This window comes from Lepus europaeus, chromosome 2, assembly GCF_033115175.1.
Source record: "Lepus europaeus isolate LE1 chromosome 2, mLepTim1.pri, whole genome shotgun sequence".
In the NCBI taxonomy this organism is placed as follows: domain Eukaryota; kingdom Metazoa; phylum Chordata; class Mammalia; order Lagomorpha; family Leporidae; genus Lepus; species Lepus europaeus.
Genome location: NC_084828.1, coordinates 79,843,609 through 79,864,625, shown reverse-complemented (window position 1 = coordinate 79,864,625; position 21,017 = coordinate 79,843,609). Strand labels below are relative to the sequence as shown.

Below are 21,017 nucleotides of genomic sequence, written 5' to 3'. Positions count from 1 at the left end.
GAACCAGCACCCAGATGGGATGCTGGTGCCTCAGGCAGGGGCTTAGCCCACTGTGCCACAGCACAGGCCCCCTGCATGCATTCTTAAGCATTTTAAACAGCGTGGAAATGTACCAAGTACCATGTGAGAGTCCTCTTTCATCTACCCCCGATTCCACTCAGCCCCCTCCCAAGTACATTCACAGTCACTCTTTTCCAGGCAAACATAGTTATGTAAATACGCAAATGCATCCGATGGGCGCCCCCTGTCCCCACCAGAAACGGGACCACACAGTCTGTGCACCTCTGCCGTGCAGTGCCAGTCAGCTCTGACTGCGGGAGTGGTCGGCTCTGTGTGTGTGCGTTTCTGCCCAGGGCCAGAAATCTCCTAATCTAAGTAGGAAATCCCTCTTTCCTGAGGGAGGGCTGGTGAGTTTCTTGTCCAACAGATGTGGCATGCTCCCCTGCCCCAGCTGGGACATCTGTGCTGTGTGTGAGAGAGAACAGCTCCTATCCGCAGGGCCTGGGAGCCCCCCACTGCCAAGCTGCACTGAGCGGCCAGAGGGGAAGGCCCCTGGCACGGGATGGGAAAAACTGAAGGAATCACAACTGAACCTGCCAGGCACCACCACCTCCCTGTGCAAATACAGGGAGGGGGGCTTTGAGGAGGAGGGACACTCTGGGCCTGGTTATGAGGGAGAAGAGCGGTAACATTGCAGGGGGGCAGAGAGGCCAGCTCCAGCACAGGCTTGGGCGGAGCCCCACAGAAGCTCCCGGATGTGGGTGTGAGGGCTCCAGGCGCGTCCACACTAGCAGAGGCAGTAGGGAGACCCCCTTCTGCTGGTCAAGACCAGCAGTCTGCGGGCACCTGGCTTCTCTCTGCAGCAGCTCCTCTCCAGGCTACACCCTGGAGTGACCTGGGAGCTCGAGCCTGCGTTGTGAGGGGGTCTGACTCCACATCAGCTGCTGGCAGAACCAAACCGGAGTGCCTGGGCGGCAGGCATGTCCCCAGGTGCTCCATCCAAGGGTCTTCAGCTTCCGCCAAGTCTCACTCCGCTGTGCTATAGGTAGTTCCCATTTTACAGGTGAGCAAAACTGAGCCTTAGAGACATCACTTGCCCTGCTCAGGATGCCCCAGCTGGTGAGGTGGCACTGTGAATCCAGCCCTGATCTGTGTTCCTGGCACAACACCCTCTCCTTGCCATAGCCCTGGGGCCATACTTCGTGTTGTCCACACAAGGCCGGGCAGTGCTTCCCCCAGCCCATAGTGGGAAGCAGGAGGAAGCCGAGACAGGTTGATAGGGCTGCTGGGAGGAGGGTGGCAGCCAGCATACTGCCTTGGACTGTGAGACATGTCAGGCTGTTTGCTGTGTGCCTGCCTCGCGATGAGAATTTTTTAAAATAACTATTTCAACATAATTTCAAATTTATAGAAAAGTTATAAGAATAGTACAAGGACCTCTTGAATACTCTTTAAAAAAAAAATTATTTGAGAGGTAGAGTTACAGATAGTGAGAGGGAGAGACAGAGAGAGAGGTCTTCCATCTGCTGGTTCACTTGCCTGATGGCCACAATGTCCAGAGCTGGGCCCATCCGAAGCCAGGAGCCAGGAGCTTCTGCATGTGGTTGCAGAGGCCCAGGCATTTGGGTCTTCTTCTACTGTTCTTGGATACTCTTAAATCTATCAGTTGTTTACATGTTGTTCCATTGTTGATTCTCCTCTATGCATATGAGGATACTTCAAAATGTTTGTGGAGCCAGCACCGCAGCTCACTAGGCTAATCCTCCACCTGCGGCGCCGGCACCCCAGGTTCTAGTCCCAGTTGGGGCACTGGATTCTGTCCCGGTTGCTCCTCTTCCAGTCCAGCTCTCTGCTGTGGCCCGGGAAGGCAGTGGAGGATGGCCCAATTGCTTGGGCCCTGCACCTGCATGGGAGACCAGGAGGAAGTACCTGGCTCCTGGCCTCAGATCGGTGCGGTGCGCCAGCCGTAGTGACCATTTGAGGGGTGAACCAATGAAAGGAAGACCTTTCTCTCTGTCTCTCGCTCTCTCTCACTGTCTAACTCTGCCTGTCCAAAAAAAAAAAAGTTTGTGGAAAAAAATGAATTAAAAGATAAATGTATTCAAAGATATTTGAAAATCTTGCATAGTTTTTCACATTACACATTTTCCATGAACTTGAAGATCCCTCATATATGCATTTATGTAGATAGATACCATTTTAAACCAAACAACTGACTTAGTTTTCTGTCTTCTTCTTCTTCTTTTTTTTTTTTTTTTTTTTTTTTTGACAGGCAGAGTGGATAGTGAGAGAGAGAGAGACAGAGAGAAAGGTCTTCCTTTTTGCCGTTGGTTCACCCTCCAATGGCCACCGCGGTAGGCGCGCTGCGACCGGCGCACCGCGCTGATCCGATGGCAGGAGCCAGGTGCTTCTCCTGGTCTCCCATGGGGTGCAGGGCCCAAGGACTTGGGCCATCCTCCACTGTACTCCCTGGCCACAGCAGAGAGCTGGCCTGGAAGAGGGGCAACCGGGACAGAATCGGTGCCCTGACCGGGACTAGAACCCAGTGTGCCGGCACTGCAAGGTGGAGGATTAGCCTAGTGAGCCGCGGCGCCAGCAGTTTTCTGTCTTCTAAGAATGTAACCATAATGCAGTTATGAAGTCAAGAAATTTGACAGTGAAACAATGCATTATCTAATCCATAGTCTACATTCGATTTTTGTCAGTTGTCCCAATAATATCCTTTATGGCCGTCTATTCCTCCCCTTGATGTGAATGTAATACCATACTTCTGGAACCCTGCATGTGTTCCTCCAGCCCAGAGCAGGTCCCTTGCCTACTTGAGAGACAGGTGCACTGGCTCAGCAGAGAAGTGCCCATGACACCTCCACCTGAGCTGAGTTGGGCTTGGGGAGGCAGGGACATGCTGGTGGACCTTGCCGGCCCAATTTACTATGTTCAGTTCTAGAGCAGTGCTCAGGTGTGCAGGGCGTAGGAAGAAGGCCCTAATAGAAAGCAGGAGATGAAGTCTGGGTTCTCTCATTCATTAAACAGGTGGCCTTGGGCCAAGCCTTCCATGCGTCTGGACTGTGGCTTCTTCTCTTCTTCCAGGGGGAGGGTCCCTGGCCAATCCCAGGCCTATTCCAGCTTTGACAGCAGACCACAGGCTGGAAAGCTTTGGAGGGGCATGGGTCTAACAAAGCTTGAATCACCTGGGTGGAGGAGGCTGAGGCTGCAGCAAGGATAGCTGGGGTGACATAGCAGCAAGAGCATCCGGCCAGGGAGAGGCCAGGTGCAAGGTGTCCCGGTACAGGGGGTCTTGGGAGTCCTTGGGAGTCATGTGTGAGGCAAGACAGCGTGGTGCTGGTGTGAAGAACGGGGGCTGGCCAGCGCCACGGCTCACTAGGCTAATCCTCCACCTGTGGCGCTGGCACCCCGGGTTCTAGTCCCGGTCGGGGCACTGGATTCTGTCCCGGTTGCTCTTGGAGTACAGTGGAGGATGGCCCAAGTGCTTGGGCCCTGCACCCGCATGGGAGACCAGGATAAGCACCTGGCTCCTGGCTTCGGATCAGCACAGTGCGCCAGCCGCAGCGCACTGGCCATAGCGGCCATTGGGGGAGTGAACCAACAGAAAAAGGAAGACCTTTCTCTCTGTCTCTCTCTCTCTCTCACTGTCCACTCTGCCTGTCAAAAAAAAAAATAAAAAAAAAATAAAAAGAACGGGGGCTTAGAAATGGCTGTAAAAAATGGAGACGTGGCAGTGCCACTTAGATGACAGACTCAGGGACTGCTCCTGTCGGTGGGGAGAGGCTGTAGGTCTTTGGGAAAGAGATACATGAGCAATCGCAGGGGCTCTTACAGCCAGAGGAGTGGTTGGCCCCTGAGCAGGTTTACAATGAATATTTCCGATTGGCTCGTGAGTGTCCATGGTTTAAGGATCTCTGCCTCAACTGTGAGTCTGTGGCTTGGGGATGTAGAGCATCCTTTGTATTTCCCGCCCGGCCTTGGACCAGCTGGTCACTGTGATGGGTCACTCCAAGTGGTGGTGCTCTGATGGGTATGTCTCTGCCTCTTCCATGTGTCTCTCTCGCAGACCCAGAGTCATGTCAACTTGAAAGCGTCTCTGGGTACCAAAGACAGTGGCCAGCCCCCAAGAAGGTTTCCCCTGGATCACATCTTTCTTTTAAACCTTCTCTGCAGGCTAGAGAAGTGCCCAGTCCTGGAGGAGGCAGGATGGGGAGGAAAGGCTGACCAAGCTGGGTTTGGACGTCGAAGTTTGTCTGATAGTGAAAGATATGGGGCCCTTCCCTTGCACAGGAGCTGGGGTGTTGCACAAATGTCTCTGAAAGCGGGCACCCACCCCCGTTATACTCCAATCTGAAGTGTCGGCTGTGTGTGTGTGTGCATGTGTGCATGTGTTGACCCCGTGATGGCTGCCTGCTGAGCTACCACCCCACCCTGCTCCCTCCCATGCTTTCCCAGTGGGCCTTAAGCCATTGAGTGGCAGGATGGGCCCTCTGCGGGGAGCACCTGGAGGGTACCTGCCAGACCTTGCTGGCACCACTGGGCTGCTTCCTTCACAAACATCCTGACACTGTCCTGACAGCCTTTGCTGTGAGGGAGGCGAGTGGGAAACTTGCCCAGAGCTGTCACTTCTGGGAAAACAACTGCTGCTTGTCCCCCAGTCTGTAAGGGCGAAGGCTGTGTGTGCAGTCGGGGAGGGGGTCAGATCCCTAGGCTCCTGCCCCTGCCCCCAGCACATGGTGGGAGTGTTCAGCCTTGCATCCTCACCAGCCACCCTCCTGCCCCAGCACAGCGCCACTGGGCGTGTGATCCCCCACTTTGTGCCAGCCTGTGTTCCTCTCAGGAACCTTTGGCAGAAAGCTAATGCTGATCTTAGGGATTGTGAAGGGTCTCTAAAAAGGGAAATGTCCCCAGAGAGGCAGAGATCCTGGGGACCTCAAAAACACCAGCTCCCTGCTTCTCCTCTCTGCCCTTCTGCACTCTGGGAGGGACTGGAAGGCAGAGTGCAGCTCTCACCTGCAGGCTGGGTGCTCGGATGAGGCCCTGCCCTGCTCCCGGGACAGAAGGAGGGCTCAGGAGACCAGGACGAGGTTAGGGCCCAGCAGGCCGGGGTAGAAGCCAAGGAGAGGTTACCCTGCCCTGTCCCCACTTCTCCTGGAGGCTTCCAAATGCGGTGCTTTGATCAGGGTGTCTTGATATTGGGCTGCTTCACTTCTCGCCTCGGTTTCCTATCTAAAGCAGAGGCTCAGCACCTGATGGCTTTCATCTGGGAGATGTTGGAGCGGAGACTTCTTTTCACAAAAAGTTGTGCAAAGATTCGGTCTCCTCGAATTCAAGGCCCAAGTCTCTCAACATCAGGGCCCCCAGGTGGGAGCCGAATGTTCCTTGGGCATTCCCAGGCTAAGGGAGACCCTGAGAGTTCTGCTCACCCATTTAATAGTATTCATCAAGCTCATGTTCTGGGTAAGGTGGGCGGCACTGGGGATGTGGAAGCTTGCCCAGTGCAGGGTGCATGCATGCTGGGGGCAGGCTTCTGCCTCGTGCTGGGCGCTGTGATGGAACCGTCTTGGAGGGCGTGATTGCAGCCTGGCAGTAGTGTACACGAGAGGAGACCTGCCTGAAGAAAGTGCAAGGGTCAGCCCAGGGACGGAGGCCCAGGATACACAAAGGGCTGAGAGCCCGAGGCTGGCATTGCAGAGATGTAGAGTGTTGGCCCAAAGATAGCACAGACCAGCAGCTGCACCGGAAGCCCAGGATCTGTGTTGATAAGAAGCTTCCAGGCACCCATAAGGCACACACTGAAGTTTGAGAACCAAGAGGGAACAGCGAGAGAAGGGTGGGGATGAATGCCAGGCACAGATCAGGCAGCCCTGCAGGGTCTTGAGTGGCAGTGGGCAGCTGCTGGAGAGGTTCCAACAGTGACATCAGATTTGCATTTGAAAAAGATCACTTTGGGTGCAGGGTAACAGATGTGTTAGGGTGTGGCTGGGGAACCCCAAGCCTAGAAGGTGGCACAGTTCGGACTGGAAGGTGAGAGCAGGGATGTGGAAAGTGGCGGACCAGGAAGGTATTTGTGATGGAATCTGCAGGCATCGGTGACTGCATGCGGGCAGGAAGGGAGCTGGGGGTGTGGGGACAAGGAGCTGTTTGGGGATTTGGCTTTGAACATTCAGGCTTGCAGTGTGTGGCTGGCATCTCCCAGGGAGGGGATAGTCGGGTGGGTTGGGCTTAGAAGAGGAGGCTGACTCCCGGGAACATGTGGACAGAAGAGAAGGCAGGGAGCAGAACTGTAAGAGCAGCTGTGAATGAAGGAGCCCAGGAGCAGCAGGGCAAGGATGGGTGTGCTGCTTGGGGCTGACCTCCCCGAGAGAGAGGGGCCCCTAGCCTAGTGGCAGCCAGCATGGGATTCGTGAAGAAGGGTGGATTTCGTTCTCCTGCTACGAACTCTTCTGCGGCAATGACTGGTGCAAAAGGTGAGGGGTGTCGGAGAAGGGGCGAGAGAACGAAGGGCGGAGGGGGTAAGAAAGGCCCCGTCTGGAGGAGAGGAAACTCAGCGGCTAGGCATCTCCAGCAGGAGTGTCCCGCTGCTGAGGACCTGAGTCGGGGGAGGGAGCGTAAGGGGCCAGTGAGAGGTCTCCTGTGGGTCTGAAGCCAACAGGGTGAGGCCCTAGACAGAGGGCCAAACCTATCCCGGAAGGCAGAGATGCCCCCGGGGGTGTACCTGCTTGGGGAAGGGATGAGGAGGGCAGTGGCTGGTGTTAGAACATGCGCTCTATGCTCCATGCTCTACTTTCTTGACAATGTAGCCTAATTCTTTATAACACGGTTTATTTATTTTTCTCACGTTCTCCAAACCAGGAAATTGACGCCCCGGGAGGTTAGAGTGGGTGTCTTAAGCCAAAGCTTAATGAGTGACAGCGCAGGATTCAGACCCAAGTCCCACTCCAATGCCCGTGGTCCCTCCGCCAAGGTGCCTGGGTTTGGGGAGTGAGCAGAGTGCACAGCTGGAGGGAAGGCAGAGGAAGGAAGCAGCCCCCCACTCCGGGCGGCGGCAGCTGTGGGCCTCCTGCCAGCTCACCCACACCTGCTTTTATGAGTCTGGCACGTCACCTGACTTTTATGAGATTCTGACTCCTTTTTCATAAAACGGAAACACAGCGAGATGCCTTGCTTAGGTTTGGTTGGGATTAGAACCAAGTGAGAAAAGAGTGATGAAATCATGGGTTACAACCCCAGCTACTGAGCCCAACTTCCTCCAAGAATCCAATTGGGTTTGGTTTGGTTTGGTTTGGTTTGAATCCGAGGGACCTATCTGCTGCTTCACTTCCACAAATGCCTACAAAAGCCCAGGCTAGGTTGAGGCCGAAGCCAGGACCTCGAAACAGATCCAGGCAGCTTACATGGGTAGCAGGAACCCAGTCGCTTGAGCCATCACCACTGCCTCCCAGGGGCGCATTGGCAGGAAGCTGGAGTCAGGAGCCAGAGCCAGGAACCAAACCCAGGCGTGCTGATTTGGGAGGCGGGCATCTTCGCTGCTAACCTAAATGCCTGCCCCAGCCCAGGTTTTAGAATCAGGTGATTCTGCATTTCCTTGTAGGCCTAAAACCAGCAGATGGTCATATGAAATATGTATGGAATAGAATAGAGAACATTGTTAACATTTAAAACTGTGTTCACTGATAGGAACCAAACCAGTTTCAAATGGCACCCAATTTGAAACAGCAGTAGCTCCAAATTTATAGAATAAACAACAACAAAAATGGCCTTCAGTGCTATAACAGCAAACGACAGATCTTAGTTAGGGCTGTTCTAGCCACATAGGTTCGTCCACCAAGTATAGCGCAGGACCTGGGTGTTCTGCCACTGCTCCCACAACTCACTCGTAGCTCAGCATCCAACTTGTGAATGGCGTCTTCCCCCATGCATTCTCATGATCTCCCCTCCATGTGTGTGCCCGTCGGCTGTGTCTATCTGTCTCTCCCCATCTCCTCTTCTAGCAAGGACACCTGTCACATACCTTAATGGCCTCATTTTAAACTTCATCATCTCATTCAAAGCCCACTGTCTCCAAATACAGTCACAGTCTGAGGCATTGGGGGCTGCAACTCCAGCAAATGACTTTTGGGGGCACCCAGTGCAGCCCGCTGCAGCAGCGCCTCACACAGCCTCCATGAACAGTCTGTCCTCTCCACCCACCTTGAGTGCCTCCCCCCTCCCACCAGGCCTGGAGGAAGATGCTCCATCACCAGTGTGCAGTGAAGCCCCACCCCAGACCCTCCCGTGGGCCGTGGCTCCCCCACTCTGCCCTCCACCGGGTCCTGGCGTCTGCCTTCCAGCCCATCCCCTCCTGGTGCCCTGTCTCTGTCCTCTCACGTCCGGCCTTCTTGACTGACTCATAGACCTCCGGCCCCCATTTCCCCATCCATCTCTGCACCCTGGCCCGGAGCTCTGTGCTGGTCACCCCCAGAGCCCTGCCCCGTGGCGGGCCCCCACCCTTGCTTGTGGTGACTTCCTCCTGCCCCCCGCACCTCTCCACCCATCGCCTGGGCTCACACACTGGCCCCTTCTCTCCTACATTTTCTTCCCCAGAGAACTGACCAGTCCAGCCCACAGTGTCCATCATAACTGCATGTTGGTGCTGGAAGCCTTCACTTCCTTTCTCCACCAGCCTCTCTCTAGGATGCTGAGCTGGGCTTCCAACCTACACACAGATTCGGGTCGTTCAGCCACCACATTCCCTTGGCCAAGCTAGACCACGTGCAATCGTCCCCATGTGACTGAGCAGGAAAAGCCTCCCTCTTGTGCAGCCCCGGCCTCCTTGCAGCCTCTCCTCTGCCACTCATGGGTGTCTTCTTTCCTGCATGGACCTGGGGCAGTGCCTTCCAAGATACACCAACAGCCTCCTCACCGACTTCCTTGTCCCTGATGCGGGAGCCTCCAGCCCTGGCTGCCTGCCGTTCTGAGGCTCCCTGTGCACTCAGGACAAAGGCCTAGCTTTGGGGCTTGGCACTCGAGACCAGCACTGTCCAGTGGAACTTCATACGGAAATATTCTGTGTCTGAACAGTGGGGTAGCCATGGTCACCACTCAGTGGTGTGGCTCTCAAGCACTTAAAATGGGACCAGCGTGATGGAGGAACTGAATTTGTTTTCTGTATGTTCTTCATAGTTTTATTGTCCCACTGCCTTCACAGCCCTGCCCTCTCTTCCCAACCCAGTGCTCTGGTCAAGCCCTCCTAGGCGTCACTCTGACCCTCAGCCCTGCGCCACTGCCTGCTCCTCTCCTGTCTCCATGCCTGACCTTCCCCGGCCTGCAGGTCCCTCCCGGGCCTCCCTTGGCTCACTGCCCATCTCAGCAACCACAGAGCTCTCTTCCCCCTTCCCCCAAGCAACCACGTCATGTTGACTGCTGGGGAGCACAGCTTTGTCCTTCCTACCTTCTATCCACGCACACAAGGCTCTCTAACCGGCTCATGGAAGATGCGTGTTATGAAAAACTATACACGGATTTTGGTATTTTATCTCTTAATTCCATTTTCCACAAACTTCCCAAAGTCCACTGGAACTTAATTTGTACTTTTAAGAAACAAGCATGATCTCTTATGAAACCACAGTTTGGTGATCAAAACAGGAAATTAACATTGACGAAACACTGTCATCTAATTTATTGGTCTTATTCAGATGTTGCCAGTTCTTCCACGGATATCCTTTATGGCAAAAGAAAAGCAAAATCCTTTCCTCTGGACCACACATCTTGAAATTTCTTGAACATAAACCCTCATTTCTTTTCATTTTTTCTTTAAACACTTTATTCTAAATGCAATTATATTCTAATAACAACTGAAAAAACATTGGGGATTTGTCTTTATTTTTATCCATTTGAAAAGCAGAATGAGAGAAAGAGAGAGAGAGAGAGAGAGGAGCTATCTGCTGGTTCACTCCCCAAACACCCACAACAGCCAGAACTGGGCGGGGAACAGGGACCTCATCCAAGTCTTTCACGTGAGTGGCAGAAGCCCAGGTTTTCAGGCATCCTCTGCCACCTCCCAGGGTGCACATTAGCAGGAAGGTAAGTCGGCAGCAGAGGCAGTGGTGATCTCAGGCACCGGATGTGGAATGCAGCTGTGGCCTGCTGCACCTCGACACCTGCCGCAGGCCGCCTTCCTTACATGTGTTTGGTTTTCTTCTCAGTGCCCACGTCAGTAGTGCACTGGTTGGCATTTCCCTGGCCCATAGCAGATCCTCAGCAAATTTTTGGTAAAGGACAGGTAGGTCAACAACGGCAGGTAGCCAGCATGAACGTGGGGGAAGCAGGCCTCACCTTGGGCTTAGAACACAACTGGGAGTCATCAGCTCTGGGATCCCAGCGTGCCTCTGTCAGGGCTCCCATGCTTACACCATCCCTGGGGGCACTCAGCCGGGCAGTAGCAATGCGCATCGTAGGAGAGCACAGCCAGTCATTCACAAAGCCAGTAGCTTGCCGGCAGTCTAGAGCGGCTGCAAGCCAGCTGCCCCTCCGGAACCTGCAGAGATGCAGCTGCACTGAGCAGGAAGGGGTCACACGGCGGGGTCTCTGAACTGTCAATGAATGGAATCACACCGTACATCATAGCCTTGGAGTCTGGCTTCGCTTCTTTTTTTTAAGATTTATTTATTTGAGAGGTATAGTTACAGAGAGGCAGAGGCAGAGAGACAGAGAGACAGAGAGAGAGAGAGAGAGGTCTTCTATCCACTGATTCACTCCCCAAATGGCTACAACAGCTGGAGCTGTGCTGATCCACCAGGGACTTCTTCCAGGTCTCCCACGCGGGTTCAGGGGCCCAAGGACTTGGGCCATCTTCCACTGCTTTCCCAGGCCATACTAGAGAGCTGAGTCAGAAGTGGAGCAGCTGGGACTTGAACCAGCACCCATATGGGATGCCTGCATGGCAGGTGGTGGCTTTTTTACCCCCTGGCTTCTCTTAAGTCATTGTGATTCATCTTTGTGGTATGTACCAATGGTTTGCTCCTCTTGATTGATGATAAGTATTTCATTTAAGACTTTATTTATTTATTTGAGAGGTAGTTACAGACAGAGGGAGAGACAGAGAGAGAGAGAGGTCTTCTATCCGCTGATTCATCCCCCAAATAGCTGCAATGGTGGGAGCTGTGCCGATCCGAAGCCAGGAGCTGGGAGCTTCCTCCAGGTCTCCCAGCTGGGTGCAGGGTCCCAAGCACTTGGGCTATCTTCTACTGCTTTCCCAGGCCATAAGCAAGTAGCTGGATCAGAAGAGGAGCTACCAGGACACTAATTGGTGCCCATAAGGGATGCCGATGCTGCAGGCAGAGGCTTAACCTACTATGCCAAGCACCGGCCCCAAGAGGTACTTTGCTGTATCAGTCTATACCACAGTCCATCCATTTGCCAGCTGATGGACTTCGAGAAATGTTTAAGGTTTTGGGCAACTCTAAGTAAAGCCACTGTTAACATTTGCATAAAGGTGTTGCTGTGCCTGTAGGTTTCCATTTCCCTTGGATAAATAGAATAAATGACTTCTGAGCAAAGACCCTCTGAGAAAAGGTTCTGTGTATGGATCATGTTGTTATTTTGCCAAATGAACAGAATTGTGCTGCAAACACAGCTTGAGTCATTTTTCTTATTTGAGTTATTTGGAGGAAGTAGGGTGGGAAGGAGGATGGAGGACACCATTCGTCGACTCATTCGTTCCATCGTCCAACAAACACTAAGAAAAATGAAAGCTACTGGTCCACAATCTAGGACCCAAAGGAAGCCTGGGACCCTTGGATCCACATCAAAGGCTAATTTTAGTCGGTTTATCTTCCGCGAGTTCCTCTCTGAGCTTCCTGAAAGTTAGCGTGGGCGAGTGCGCAGGGGTTTGAAATGATCCTCTTTGACTAGGACTATGGGGGGTAAGCAGTTTTGAGAAATTCTTTCTCATTGGAGCTTGCAGGGACTCTGCCAGCCCCCAAAAAGTCCCCTGAGAACTGATACTCCCTCGATGGTGGGGCTGTGTGATGAAAGGGCACAGCCATGTCTGCAAAGACCGAGTCTCAGGAGGACTCTCGGGTGAGGGCCAGGGGGCAGGACTGTGTCCTCCTGGGGCTGGGAAGCCGAGGGGGACACCAGGAATAACAAGAAATAACTTGGGGCCTCCTCTGTTCCAGGTGACGCCACTGTGAAAAAGAAACCTGCCCCCAAGACGCCCCCGAAGGCAGGTAATTGCTCACCCAAGAATCAGGGGCCAGGGTGATAGCCACCAAAATGGCTTTGGCTTCCCTGTACCCTGCCGCACTGAGCCCCTGGGCATGTGGTCCCAGGAAACCGCCCCTGCATTTGCCAGGCCAGGCCTGCACCCCAGGGGCCGGCTGCACACCTGCTGCCTCACACCTGTCTCCCTCTGCTGTGTCTCCTCTTGCACTTAGCCCTGTGTGGACTGCAGCTTCCCCGTCCTCCCGTGCCATTCCGCCCCCCAGCCCACCCCCACTCTGCCCCTTGTGCTCTTCTGTGCCCTGCTCTGGGTGTCCTCCCTCTGTGGATGCCCTGAGTTCCCCAGATCCAGCCTGGAGGCCAGGGTGACCCAGGATCAGCTGCTTAGCCCATAGGTTCCAAGCCTCAGGGTAAGACATAAGCTCCAGCACAAGCGGAATCATGCCCTGGACATTGTGGGGGTCACAGGTGAAGAATAAAGAGGTGAACAAAGCCAGCAAGTCCCTGAGCTCCAGGGTTCTGGAGCAGAGTTCACTGCCCCCACTCTTACCCTCCAGGCAGTGAGAACCAACAGTGCATCCACAGAGCTCAAAGGTCTCACTGTCCCCACTCCTCACTCACTGTCCCACTGTCTCCCTGTCCCCCCACTCACTGTCCCCACTCCTCATTCACTGTTCCCCTGTCCCCCCACTCCCCACTCACTGTCCCCACTCCTCACTCACTGTCCCCTGTCCCCCTCACTCACTCACTGTCCCCACTCCTCACTCACTGTCCCCTGTCCCCACTCCTCACTCACTGTCCCCCTGTCCCCCTGTCCCCCCACTCCTCACTGTCCCCACTCCTCATTCACTGTCCCCCTGTCCCCCCACTCCCCACTCACTGTCCCCACTCCTCACTCACTGTCCCCACTCCTCACTCACTGTCCCCTGTCCCCCCACTCCCCACTCACTGTCCCCACTCCTCACTCACTGTCCCCACTCCTCACTCACTGTCCCCTGTCCCCACTCCTCACTCACTGTCCCACTGTCCCCCTGTCCCCCCACTCCTCACTGTCCCCACTCCTCATTCACTGTTCCCCTGTCCCCCCACTCCCCACTCACTGTCCCCACTCCTCACTCACTGTCCGCACTCCTCACTCACTGTCCCCTGTCCCCCTCACTCACTCACTGTCCCCACTCCTCACTCACTGTCCCCTGTCCCCACTCCTCACTCACTGTCCCCTGTCCCCCCACTCCCCACTCACTGTCCCCACTCCTCACTCACTGTCCCCCCACTCCCCACTCACTGTCCCCACTCCTCACTCACTGTCCTCTGTCCCCCTCACTCACTCACTGTCCCCCTGTCCCCCCACTCCTCACTCACTGTCCCCTGTCCCCCCTCACACTGTCCCCGTCCCCCCACTCCTCACTCACTATCCCACTCCTCACTGTCCCCACTCCTCACTCACTGTCCCCTGTCCCCACTCCTCACTCACTGTCCCCACTCCTCACTCACTGTCCCCTGTCCCCCCACTCCTCACTCACTGTCCCTACTCCTCACTCACTGTCTCCCTGTTCCCCCACTCCTCACTCACTGTCCCTTATCCCCCCACTCCTCACTCACTGTCCCCACTCACTCACTGTCCCCCTGTCCCCCCACTCCTCACTCACTGTCCCCACTCACTCACTGTCCCCCTGTCCCCCCACTCCTCACTCACTGTCCCCACTCACTCACTGTCCCCTGTCCCCCTCACTCACTCACTGTCCCCACTCCTCACTCACTGTCCCCCATCCCCACTCCTCACTCACTGTCCCCACTTCTCACTGTCTCCTGTCCCCCCACTGCTCACTGTCCCCACTCCTCACTGTCCCCTGTCCCCCTCACTGTCCCCACTCCTCACTCACTGTCCCCACTTCTCACTGTCCCCTGTCCCCCTCACTCACTCACTGTCCACCTGTCCTTTCCAGCCATGCCCCCTCAGATCCTCCAGTTTCCTGAGGACCAGAAGGTGCGCGCGGGAGAGCGTGTGGAGCTGTTTGGGAAGGTGGCCGGCACCCAGCCCATCACCTGTACCTGGATGAAGTTCCGCAAGCAGGTCAGTAGTGGGAAGGGTGGCCAAGCAAACCCCGGGCCCTGGGTGGGGAAGGGCTGGGATAGGCTGTAATGGACAGGACTTCACTCTGCATGATGCCTGGCCTGGGAGAGGCCCCTGGCCTGCCCGTTAACGCCAAGTGCTTAGCAGTCAGCCCTGCCTTCCAGACTGTTTCTACCACTGAAAACGCCTCTGGTCCCCTTGTCACTTTGCCCTCATCCTGGAACCCTACTCGCTCCACACAGCCCAGCCCGTGCCCTTGGATGACCTGTGAGCTCTCTGTCATTTCGTGCTGGCCCACAGATTCCTGTCTGTGGCCACAGCTTAGACTTCCACATGTCAAAGGAATCAAAGTGAAGCTGAGTATTTGGCTAAATGACATGTTAAATAGGAGTCCAGCTAACTGATCCAGAAATCCAGCTACAATTGATTTATAATAGCGGCACCCATGGAAAAATGAATTTCCAAACAGCCGTGCCTGCGTCCCCTGCTGGTAGCATGGGCCCATGTGCAAGACCAGCGGGAGCAGAATGGTGGGCTGGTCGCGTCTCTGTGGGGTGTGGCTTTATTCTGAGCCCTCTGTCGCTTCTTTCCAATCCATTCTCAGCTCTTCATTTGACAGATGAGCAGCCAGTGCCAGGGAGGAAGGTAGAGATGGTCTCAAAAGATGGATAAGGCAAGGTGGCCTCTGGATCCCAAAGTACCTTTGCCCTGAGCTGTGCCTGGGCTGCGTTGTCTTCAATGAGATGGAGTCGCATCCCTTTTTAGAGACATGAGCACGGTCCCCACTGTGTCCATCAGAACTTTCTGTGATGGCCATGTTCTCTACCTGTGCTCCACTGACCTTATGTGGCTCCCGAGCACTGGAAACGTGGCCACTGCAACTGAGGAATGGAACTTTAAATTTTCATTAATTAGAAAGCAGCTTTGCTGAGATATAATTTACTTATTCTGTTGTATATTTCTTTTTTAAAAGAGAGGGAGAGGGGCACAGATGAGGAACTAGACACTGTTGGTGTCATTTCTCTCTCCTTCTATTTTTAAAAATATTTATTTATTTACATTTATTTATTTATTTATTTATTTATTTGAAAGGCAGAGTTACAGAAAGGCAAAGGCAGAGAGGGAGAGAGAGGTCTTCCATCTGCTGGTTCACTCCCCGTATGACTGCAACGGCCAGAGCTGGGCCAATCCGAAGCTGGAGCCAGGAGCTTCTTCTGGGTCTCCCATGTGGGTACAGGGGCCCAAGTACTTGGGCCATCTTCACTGCTTTCCCAGGCCATAGCAGAGAGCTAGATCGGAAGTGGAACAGCTGGCACTCGAACCGGTGCCCATATGGGATGCCGGCACTGCAAGCGGCGGCTTTACCCACTACACCACAGGGCCGGCCCCTCTGTTGTATACTTCTAAAGCAATTTTTAGTATATTCACAAGGTTGTGCAAGTATCACCATTATCCAAATCCAGACCATTCTTATCACCCCAAAAAGAAACTGCAGACCCATTAGCAGACCTTCCACTTCCCGCAGCCCCTGACAGTCACTGATCTCCTTTCCGGCTGTGTATGGATTTGCCTGTTACAAGACACGCCACAGAAGTGGAAGCTGCAATTTGTCGTTTTGTGTTTGGCTTTTCTCTCCCTTTAGTGTAACATGTCCAGAGCTCATCTGCCATTCCTGGACAATAGTTGGGTAATAGTCCCTTGTTTGGGTGTATCACGTTTGGTTGATCAGCTGACAGACGGTCACTTGCGCTGTTTCCACTTAATTAAAATTGAAATAGCCACATGTGGCTGCTGGCCACTGCCTCGGGCAGCCCAAGAGGACAGAGCACACAGGGCTGGGCTTGCCAAGTGACTGCTCAGGTGTGTTCACCCCTCATTCCATCCCAGAGCAGTGGAAGGAGGCCAGGACACCCAGGACCTCTGTTCTGGCAGCACTGGGAGGGGTCATCCTCCCTGCCCACCCCGGAGCTGGGCCCTCTCAGGGAGGCAGGGCCCCGGATGCAGGCGAGAAGGGGCCTGAGGGGGAGACTCAGAGTCCAGCTTTCCCAGCTGCACTCGCCAGGGAGCAGGCGGTGCAGAGGCGCTGCCTCCCTCTCCTGGCCCAGGTCTCCAGCACCTGCTCCTGTCCCCCCCGCAGATCCAGGACAGCGAGCACATCAAGGTGGAGAACAGCGAGGCTGGCAGCAAGCTCACCATCCTGGCCGCGCGCCAGGAGCACTGTGGCTGCTACACGCTGCTGGTGGAGAACAAGCTGGGCAGCAGGCAGGCCCAGGTTAACCTCACTGTCGTGGGTGAGTAGGGGGACCGGACCAGGGACCGTGGGGGTTGGGGGTGGAGGGCAGTGAGTCTCAGGAAATACACGGGATGCTCGGGCAGGAGACGGGAGCCTCAGCCAGAATACGGGCGCCTCAGTTGGGATGTGTGAGCCTCAGGCGGGCTACATGAGCCTCAGGGCCTCATCACCATCAGTGCCTTTCTCTCTGCACGCCACCTTCCATCCTCCCAACTCTCACTCCTCCGTGCCTGTACTGTCCCTGCCCTTCCAAGCTCTGGCCCCTGCACTGCCCCTCCCCATGCATACACACACTTTGCTCTCTCTGGGAGTTCCCTCCGGGCTCTTCCTGGACTGCATTGGAGACTGTGGGCTCTGCCACTCCGGGGCCCTCTCCTGCTGGCACTTGAACTCCTTCTCTGATCTGCCTACCCCCACCCGCTCTGATGTACCCCTTTGCAAAATCCTCGCCTTTTCACTTCACTGCTCCTGTGCCTGATCCCGGGGACGCCGCAGAAGGAAGACCGCATCAACCCACAGACTCACAGCCAGGCGCCAGTGCTGGTCAGAAATCCCTTCCTCGTGTCTGGTCGGTGCTGTTCCTTGCAGTCTCCCACCCGCTTCCCTGAGAAACAAGGCATCAAGCACCCACTTGCTCAACCACGTGGCCACACGCCTCCAGGGTCCATGTCGGTCCCCGGCCTGATTTCCTCCTTCAGGCTCTGCCAATGGCCCCCTTTTGTCTGCTGCCTTCTCCTGTGCCTTCTCTCTGGATCTCAGGCTTGGGGCCCCCACCACCCGCTTTCCCTCCTCACCTCCACCTCTTCTCTGCCGGCTTCCCTCCCTACCCCCACCCCCCCATGTTGCCTTCACAGCTGCTACCCAGGCTTCTGCACCTCCTGCAGTGCTTTGTCTTGCTCCAGCCCCTCTCTGGCCACGCCCTCTGACAAGGGAGTCTCTCTACTCCCAGGGTGCACCTTCAGCTGCCTGCAGCCTGGCTCCCACACCTGTCAGTCTGCCGGGACCACGCTACCTCCTAATCCTGTCTCCTTCTCTCCCGGCCATGCCTGACTGATTCTCAAGTCCACTTTGTCCTCTTTCCTGATTGTTGTCTACATGCCCCGCTCCACTGTCTCCAGAAGCATCGCAGTAACCTGCCAGCTGGCCTCCTGCTGCCGGCACGCTCAGCCCCGGTGGCTCCCCTTGTGGCAAGTGCAGGGGACAGCAGAGGCACAACCAGCTCAAGGAGCAGATGGAGGCCACATGTGTGTCGTGCGTGTCTGGGCCTCCACCTGTGGTGCCCAGGGAAGCCTTTGCCCTGGTGTTTACTGACACGTGCCCAAGACTGTGTGGGTTTTCTGGTTGTTAGTGGCTTTCAAGCTTGTAGGGCACCTTTGTGAACGTTAGGAAAAAGGGCCCGTCTGGGCAGAGTGAGTAGGAGATGCTGTGCCCCCACCCTCCTAGTAGGGCTCAATCCCGGCCTTGGGGAGCGGAGGCCACTTCAGACCCCTCTGCTGGGCTCCTGATGCAGCCCACGAAGCTCTCACCTGGCCGTGCCTTGAGACTTTCCAGCTCTGCACATGGAGCAGACAAAGGCCGCACACGGGGACCCGCTGGGCACTAGCTTTTGCTCACTCGCCCTCTCTCTCTCTCTCTCCTACCAAGCCCCTGGCCTCCACATCCTCTCCTGGAAAGGGCACAGGAGGCCCCAGAAGATGCAGGAGTCCTCAGATTGGAGAAGTCACCTAAAAGGCAGCATGCAGTCCCCTTCTTTCTCTTTTTTTAAAGATTTATTTATTTATTTATTTATTTATTTATTTGAAAGGCAGAGTTACAGAGAGCCAGAGCCAGAGAGAGAGAGATCTTCCATCCACGGTTTCACTCCCCAGATGCCACAATGGCCAGAGCTGTACCATTCCAAAGCCAGGAGCCACAAACTCCTTCCAGATCTCTCCCATGTGGGTACAGAGGCCCAAGGACTTGGGCCATCTTCTACTGCTTTCCCAGGCCATAGCAGAGAGCTGCATTGGAATTGGAACAGCCAGGTCTCCAACCAAACCGGCGGCCATATGGCCCCTTCTTTCTCACACCCAGCTAAGCCTCAGGGGGGAAAGGAGCCCTTGCCCCCCCCCCCCGGGTGAGGGAGGGGAAGAGGAGGACAAGGAACAGTGCAAAGCAGAGGTGAGGTGCCCCGAGAGCCGTGCCCAAGCCAGTGTGTAGCAGCGTGGGGTTGCAGGCTGTGGCCCCACGCCCTGCACAAGTGCTGCAGCAGCCCCGGGGCTGGCCCCTGCTCTCCCTCACCCCGCCCCTCCTGCTCTCCTGTTTCCTCACCCCGTGAAAGAGACTGTCCGGATTTCTGTGTCCCTCGTTCTGTCCCCTGCCTCTGTTTCCTGCGCTCCGGGGTTTCCATCTGGGCGGGATGGGCTTTTATCCTCTGGTGGGGAGCGGGACCTCCTCCTGCTCCTACGCTCTGTGGGGACTCCAGGTGCTTAGTTCACCGACTCCCCCCCCACACCTGGCAGTCAGGACCCTCAGGAGCCTGGTGTCAGTGGCCGCATTTGCCTGTGCACTTGGACCCAACCCCGCAGTGCTGACCTGGCCGGCACCCCCTCCACCGCTTCTCCTGGGTGTTCCCCCTGCTTGGGGGGACCCTGGGGTCAGCTTCTCTGAACGGCCTTTTTGGCCTCAGTGCCCCCCAGCCCCCACTCCGGCTTCCCGCCCGGTGCCACACGCGCCCCTCCCCCGCTGCCGCACGGGCTGCAGATCTGGCCTTTTATGGTTGAGTTTCTTCTCCATGGCCGGCACTGACAGGGCCATTGGCGTGGCTGCCCGCCAGCTGGCAGGAGCAGCGCGTTAAATGCCGTCCTGGGAGGGGAATGGAATGGAGGAGAACCGGGCTCTCTGTCTGCCTCCCCCTCAGGGAGCTAAGAATAGAATTGCTCAATAAAACCCCTCCTCGCTCGGATGGGTCCCGCAGAGCCGCCTTCACTCAAAGCCCGGGAACTTTGAGTTAGCTCAGAGTAAACCTGGATTAAGCGGCCGCACCTGCGCGGCCACGGGACGTCTGCGTAGTGTCTGATCAGGGCTTGTTAAGCACACGCAGCAGGAACGGCAGGAAGGATGTGGCCTGCTCCCCACAGTTTTCTGGCACCTTAGAAGCGTCCTTTGGCCGGTGGACTGAGACAGGCAAGTCAGGGTGTGTCCACTGGTCAGTGTGCATTCTGTCCAGGACCCTTCCCGACAGTCCCTAGCTCCTGCTCCAAGATGATAATAAAGCCAGCCTTGCCCCAGCTAGTTTAGTGAGTGATGTTTGGCCATCTTAGAGGATTAGTGTCAGTATATGCTGAAAGGCAGCCCAGGAATTTGCGATGCTGGAGCCTCTGCCTGCACCTGCGCAGCACCGCCTCTGCTGTCTGAGGGAGGGGAAGGGCTGCCCCCGGAGGAGGCAGAGAGCTGCAGCCTCTGTGGCCGGATTCCTTAAAGCCACTCACCCAGCGCGGGAATACGGGTCTCTGGGCATCGCTTGAAAGGAGGGAAATGAAGTCCAGAGAACCCCAGGTACACAGTCATTCCCCAATACTTGCACTCCCTGAGTTTGAAACTTCTGTGGGAAGTTTTGTTTTTTGTTTATTTGAGAGGTAGAGTTACAAAAGGCGGGGAAGGTGAGAGAGAAAAACAGAGAGAGAGATCTCCCATCTGCTGGTTCACGCCCCAGATGGCTGCAATAGCCATAACTGGGCCAGACCAAAGCCGAGAGCCTGGAACTCCAGGCAGATCTCCCTTGTGGGTGCAGGGGCCCAAGCACTTGGGCCATCACCCACTGCTTTCCCAGGCATATTAATGTGGAGCTGGATCAGAAGTGGAGCAGCCGGGACTCGAACCAGCGTCCATATGGGTCGCCGCTATTGCAGGTGGCAGCTTTACCTGCTGCACCACACCAGCCCCTCACATGACTTTTACGGGCACAAGAGTTCCATTCCCAATTCTCCACCCAGGCTTAAGCAAGATGTGCTCTTGAGCTCAGCTTACTGATAGTTTGGAAAGCACCAAGCCTTGGAGCAGGAGTTTGGGGACTTCGTGAAGTCCCCTGTGGGCTGTGCCACTGACCAGCTGAGTGTCCTTGGTAAGCGCAGTACCCTGGCCTGCAAGGGCGCCCAGCTGCAGGGCCAGGGAGAGGTCATCTGGTTGGGGACAGACACAACGACACATGTCCTTAACATGTGGGCACAAGCGGAACTAGAGGGCCCTGGCTCTAAGGGGGAGCTCTAGAGACCAGATCCTGTTTTCCCAGGAGGGAGAGCATTTGCTGAGCAGAAAACCCTTGAGCTGCTGCCAAGAGAGACCCTTCCCAGTCTGTTGGCCAGGTCTCCAGGGAACCCTGGGAGAATTCTATGGAAGCATGGAACCCATGGCCCCAGATACCCAGCCGGCTTCTCCTGTGGCAGGCGATGCCCAGGGCCT

The 21,017-nt window shown here is 55.6% G+C and overlaps 1 protein-coding gene across 4 annotated transcripts in view; it reads left to right on the top strand.

Annotated features, from left to right (window-relative positions):
• The window catches only part of MYLK (myosin light chain kinase), a 263,559-nt gene that overhangs the window by 197,430 nt on the left and 45,112 nt on the right, over positions 1 to 21,017 (top strand). For all 4 annotated transcript variants that reach the window (XM_062208961.1, XM_062208970.1, XM_062208954.1 and 1 more), the window contains 3 exons: positions 12,168 to 12,218; positions 14,157 to 14,284; positions 16,422 to 16,575. In XM_062208961.1, the coding sequence (XP_062064945.1) occupies positions 12,168 to 12,218; positions 14,157 to 14,284; positions 16,422 to 16,575 (333 nt within the window). The remainder of the gene's footprint in view (positions 1 to 12,167; positions 12,219 to 14,156; positions 14,285 to 16,421; positions 16,576 to 21,017) is intronic.